The sequence below is a fragment of the Dipodomys ordii genome, unplaced genomic scaffold, assembly GCF_000151885.1.
Source record: "Dipodomys ordii isolate 6190 unplaced genomic scaffold, Dord_2.0 Scaffold4, whole genome shotgun sequence".
Classification (NCBI taxonomy): Eukaryota; Metazoa; Chordata; class Mammalia; order Rodentia; family Heteromyidae; genus Dipodomys; species Dipodomys ordii.
The window spans coordinates 14,572,091-14,577,932 of record NW_012267220.1 but is presented as its reverse complement, the minus strand read 5'-3'; the positions used below and the strand labels follow the sequence as shown (position 1 = coordinate 14,577,932).

At 36.3% G+C, this 5,842-nt stretch overlaps 1 protein-coding gene across 1 annotated transcript in view; it reads right to left on the bottom strand.

The window, feature by feature from the left end:
• Positions 1-635: 635 nt before the first annotated feature.
• The window catches only part of Ing2 (inhibitor of growth family, member 2), a 22,099-nt gene continuing 16,892 nt past the window's right edge, over positions 636-5,842 (bottom strand). Inside the window, exons 2-3 of the mRNA XM_013023868.1 lie at positions 3,923-3,955; positions 636-2,663 (exon numbers count right to left, since the gene is read on the bottom strand). Of these exons, the coding sequence (XP_012879322.1) occupies positions 1,993-2,663; positions 3,923-3,955 (704 nt within the window). The 3' untranslated portion in view covers positions 636-1,992. The remainder of the gene's footprint in view (positions 2,664-3,922; positions 3,956-5,842) is intronic.

Here is a 5,842-nt window from a genome sequence, read left to right as displayed (position 1 = left end):
ATTCCAATGTGAGATAAACCGCTGGAATATAGCTATAAGATGGTAACTATGATATGATATGGTAAATGAGAAAAGAAAGAACTCTCCATTGTAATGTTATATGAATTTAAGACTTCTATTTCCCATATGCTGCAGAAAACTAAAGGAAATTCATAAAAACAAAGCTGTTAAAAACATTAGGAGCATATCTTCCAGGATATTCCAGGTTTGTTTGCATATCAAAGTGGAAATCAAACTTGGGCATTTCGGTTAGTTGTTGTTTTTTTTTTCCCTTCCATATGCTGAGACAAATTGATATATAAAAAACCGGTAACTTCTATAGAAGTCACACCTGAAGGATTTGGGGGGCTTGGCCTCAACACTGCTTTTTAGTGGTGTCAGTTAAATAGCTCACTCTAGGAAAAACCCCTTTATCAGTGAAACAAAATGCTACCTTCTCAAGAAGGAAAAGGGTTCTTTACAACTTGATATAAATTAATTCTTAATCATACTATTATTTCTTGCTTAAGAAATAACATCACCAACTAGCTCTAATCACCAATTAAAATATCCTTAAGACAGAACTTAATATTGTGCATTTATCCAACTGTCAAGCTCACCTTTCTCTTCAGACTGCAGAATGGACAACATAAACAAAAGAGAAAAACCATTTCATTATTAAGATCCTTCACTACAGCACAATTCTAATTCAAAAGAACCTTGGAGATAGTTAAGCCAATTCATTTTATAAGTAAATGACTTGACACTCAGACAAGGTAAAATGATGTGCCTCAAAGTCACACAGGAAGGCTAGAAGAGAAAAAAACATTTTTTTTCCAAGTAAGATAGGACATTTCACATGTTAATCAAAAAGAATCAAGGTCATCAGATTAAAATGATATGAGAAATAAAAGAATGTTACATAGGATTTAAAGGACTAGCCAAGCTATACTGCCCCTTTCAACCAAAACTGCTCCAGACATATGGACATATATATCAATTAGAATGTTTACCCTTAAAATATTAGAATCTTGCAATTGAATTTACAAAATACATTATTAATTGCATTGTTATAATGAAATTAGTTCATTAAACATGAAAACATCAAACAGCACCAATACCAGAAAGTTAAGAAGGTAAATACACTATTAATTAAAATAATGTATAGTCACTGATTGGGACAGAAATGAACCAAATTCCCTAACAAAGCTATTAAGATGCATTTTTTAAATTGTTCAACCTTGAACCATGATAGTAAATAATCCAGATTTTGCCAATATTAACCAATGGCAACATTTTTGGTATCCTAACTACTCACCTGTCCCAATTAAACCAACAAAACACAAAACTTCTTAAGCCCTAGATTAAATGTATCTATTTTGAGAAGCAGGAAGGCATTTACAAATGGGCTAGCGGTATATCAAAATGCTACTAAGGAAAAGACAGCAGCAAATACTCTAATAAGAGCACATTATTCCACTTGGATCCCAAATTATTTTTATCTCTAGTTCCGTAAATTTCTGGAAGACTAGAGAGTAACAAGTATATGTATAAATGGGGCTAGGCAAAAAGCAGCTCTAAAGAGGAACAGTGTCATATTTAAATTACCCAAGATTATTCAATACTTTCAGAGAAATCCAGCTATCTCTAAATTTTTTAAGCACATAGAACTAAACTGTTAGCAAAACTTTTGTTTACCCCCAAAAATAGCACTGGTGTTTAAAGTGAGAATGAAATAGGCATGGTTTGTGAAATCTGTATAATATCCACATAAATCTCTCCTGGTTCCCTGGTCCTTTCATCAGGTGATCTAAAGACTACCTGGTTTAAAATATTTGGTAATTCAGTGCAGAAAATTAAGGTCACAGACAAAGTACAACAACTTTTAATACACCATTAATACTAATGATTAAAAATTATTGCATAGTCGTATGCATTTACCCTAAAACATTTTCTGAAAGTAAACCAATTATATAAAAGACAAATAACCCTTTAAAATATGGATGGCCTTTACTACCTCGATCTTCTTTCCTTTTTTGTCTTTTCTGTACTTTTGTCCATAGTTTTCTCATTATCTCCCCTGCACTTTGGGCAATACCATTTCCCCTTTGGTTTATAGGTAAGTGAAACACATGAAAAGTGAAACCATTCAATCGGACACTGTTCATTGTCACAGCCTATCATTTCCCCATAAGACACTTGGTTACATAAACAGTATGTAGGTTCATTGGGATCTATTGCAAATTCAACAGGTGAAGTTTCTCTTTCCTGCTTGGCCTTAGAGCGTTTCTTTTTCTTGGCTGACTTGGATTTCTTTTCTTTAGGTGGCTGATCATCACAATCTTCAATCCCATTTGTCATATGACACAAATCACGGCTTTCACTGGTTCGCTGTCTGCGGGGTCTTCTTGAAGATCTTTCTGGTTGGTTAGAATCCATCTTTGTTTTATCTGAGGCTCTTTCACTGTCAGCAGGATCTTGGAAACACTGTGAATGTAACTCCATTTGTCTTGCTCGATTTTCCACCAATTCAAGCATTTGTGTGACAATCTGAATTTTTTCATCTCCCAATTCTTGACTATTGATTAATGCTCTCTGGAGATGCTGCTGTAGGCGTTTTTTCTGGTTTGAATCATCTTCTTTCTTGTATTTTTCATAGACATCATCAATTTCCTTTAATGTTTCTAAAAAGAGGAAAAGGAAAAGAACATGTGTATTAGCACATATAACATTAAGTTACAACTAACTCAAAGCACCAAACCACATTCCTCTCTAGTATGTGCACATTACAAACTTGACTGTTTGCTGGCTGCTAGGTAGCTCACACCTATAACCCTGGATCCTCAGGATTGAAGTTTGAAGCCAGCCCAGGCAGGAAAGTCTGTGAGAATCTTATCTCCAATTAACCACCAAAAAGCTGGAAGTGGAGCTGTGGCAAAGCACACTGAGCTGGAGAAAACAAAAGGCTCCTGGGGCCACACCCAGGCCCCGAGTTCAAGCCCCAGGACTGGCACAGAAAAACAAAAAAAAAAAACCCATTGCTAAGCCAATGGCACACAGCTGTAGTAATCCTAGCTACTTAGGAGGCTGAGATCCGAAGGATCATAATTTAAGGCTAGTCCAGACAGCAAAGTTTGCTAGACTCCAATTCCAAAATAACCAGCAAAAAAGTACGCCTGGAGGCATGGCTCAAGTAGGAGAGTGGCAGTCTAGCAAACATGAGGCTCTGTGTTCAAACCCCAGTAATAGAAAACCTTTATTCTCCATACAAAGACATTACACAGTACGAATGTGCACTTAGAAAAAAAAACGCAAAACTTTAAAACTATGTATATTAAAAAGATAATTCAATAAATTAATAATCAACAGTATTTTATATACGCAGGAATACTTAAGGCCACTTTAGAGTCTACTAGGTTTCTTATTTACTGCCCATATACCACTCAAACTTTCTAACAACCCATACACAAATCTGACATGCTGAACTCCAACCCTAAAACTTGAAGAGGTTCTAAGACTAGATTACAGATGACAGTCCAACTCCGTTTACAGTTCAATGACTTGATCTCTCTAGAGAGACCTGATAACCTTCACTTTCACCATGGTACCCTTGGACAATCTTAGAAAAGGCAAACATCAGCAACTCTTAGCTTCCTATCATCTTAGTTTTATTGGTTCTTTTATTTTAGGGTCACAGGGGAATTTCCAAAATTTAAAACTATTTCCAAAGTAGGTCTATTGTTTCTGGCACCACCTGACCGAGCTACTATAAAATTACAGTATAATCAGCACTGGATCGTTCTGCCTTTGTAGATAATTCAGCAGTTGATTCTAAACTTTTTGAAACTGCTGATTCAATTGCATAGCAAATAGGACACTTATTTAAATAACATAAAATAGCTGAGTCACTAGAAAGCATGCAAAAATCTGAAATTGCACCGACCTACTATGATGGTGCATGCTTGTAATTCCAGCACTTGTTAGGCAGAATTATTTGGGTGGTATAGGTTGGAGGATCAAGAGTTCAAGGCCAGCCAGAAGTACATAGACCTGTCTCAGAACAACAGAAAAAGAAAACCTGAAAATATAATTTCGGATGTCACCAAAGAATACTTTTGTTGGTCATAGGGCTTGAACTCTGGGCCTGAACGCTGTTCCTCAGCTCTACAAACTCAAGGCTAGTGCTCTACCACTTGAGCCACTGTACCACTTCCAGTCTTCTGAGTGTTTTATTGGAGATGAGTCTCACAGGCTTTGAACCGCAATCCTCTGATCTCAGGCTCCTGAGTAGCTAGGATTACAGACGTGAGCCACTGGTGCCCAGCTCAAAAGAATACATAAGAGCTATTTCTTGTCCTTACAAAATATGCTGCTTGAAAGAGTTCTGTCTTAGAAGAGGTGGGAAAATAAACATTAATTTATCACGCCACATAACACACCATTTCTACACTCCATTATTGCTGCCTGCCTACCACTCTCTTATATATTCCGATGTTATTTACTACAAAACACAGAAATGTTAAATATTTGAGTAAAATGCATACACTGGATCTGTCTTAAAGTAAGGTAACAAATATTTAATACAACTCTTAGGAGTTAGCTCCTCCCTGAATACTGCAGGTTCTCATACTGGATGGGCAACTGTGCCACCACAGTTGAGAGTATTCATACTTGCACAACATATTGTCAAATAAGGCTGTCTATAGCATTTGCTCCGCTAGGCATACAAGTGGATTTCCTGAGAACCTAACTGTTGTCCAGAAAAAAATGGCATTATTTTACTGTTACAAAATTTTTTTTTTAAATTTACACGCTGGTGGATGATGCATGTAATCCCAGCCACTTAAGAAGATAAGATGGGAAGGATTGTGGGTGCAGTGGTGCTGACACACCATCCCAAGCTAGGTTGGAGGCTGAGATTGGGAAGATCACAGTTCCAGAAAAGTCTGGGAGATTCTGTGTCTACAGAGGGGGAAGCTGGATACTGAAGCAGACACTTGTGATCTCAGCAACCACCAAAAGGAGGGACCCTATTTAAAAAATAAACAGTGAAGAAAATGGCTGGAAATAAGACGTAAGTACTAGAGCACTAGCCTGGCAAGCACAAGGTCTGCCAAAAAGAGGAAAAGAAAAGACAAACTTCATTTCAAATATTTTCTAATAATGATTCAGAATATAAAAGCCATACAGCATACTTGCACATACTGTATGAGATAAAAATTCACATTTCAAAGGTATCTAAATTATGTAGTGAGAGAAGAAAGGAAATCAACATTTACTCAGCCCCTATCATGTGGTAAATATTTTATCATTTAATCTCCACAGAAAACTTGAGAGGAAGCTACCATTTCTATGTGTTTAAAAAAATAATTCAAGTGGTTAAGAAACCTTAGACTTTATATACAGACTGTATCTGCTTGTACCATTTAAGCACTTTCAACAGGCTGCATGAAAAGCACTTGAAATTATGTATTAAGTTTTAGTAGTTCAAAGGCTAACCATTTTCTGTAACAAATACTCCACTCATTTGTGATTTTTTTCTATTCCTAATCCTTTTTTTGAAATAAAATTTTTGTATTTGATTCAATAATCTCTGAAAGTATCTCTTAACCGGTGGGGAGAAATGTGATTGCCTCTATATAATTTGTAACATTAAATACTAATGCATTACATCCCCAGACCAGAAAAATTTAAGAACTAGTGAAAAAAGTCCTATCTGAACACCAAGCACAAAAGTGTATAAAGCTAATAAATATATAAAACTTTGCAGGGGCTGGGAAGGTGGCTCAGTGGTAGAGCGCTTGCCTTGCATGCCTGAGGCCCTGGGTTTGATTCCCCAGCACCACATAAGCAAAAAGAAAAA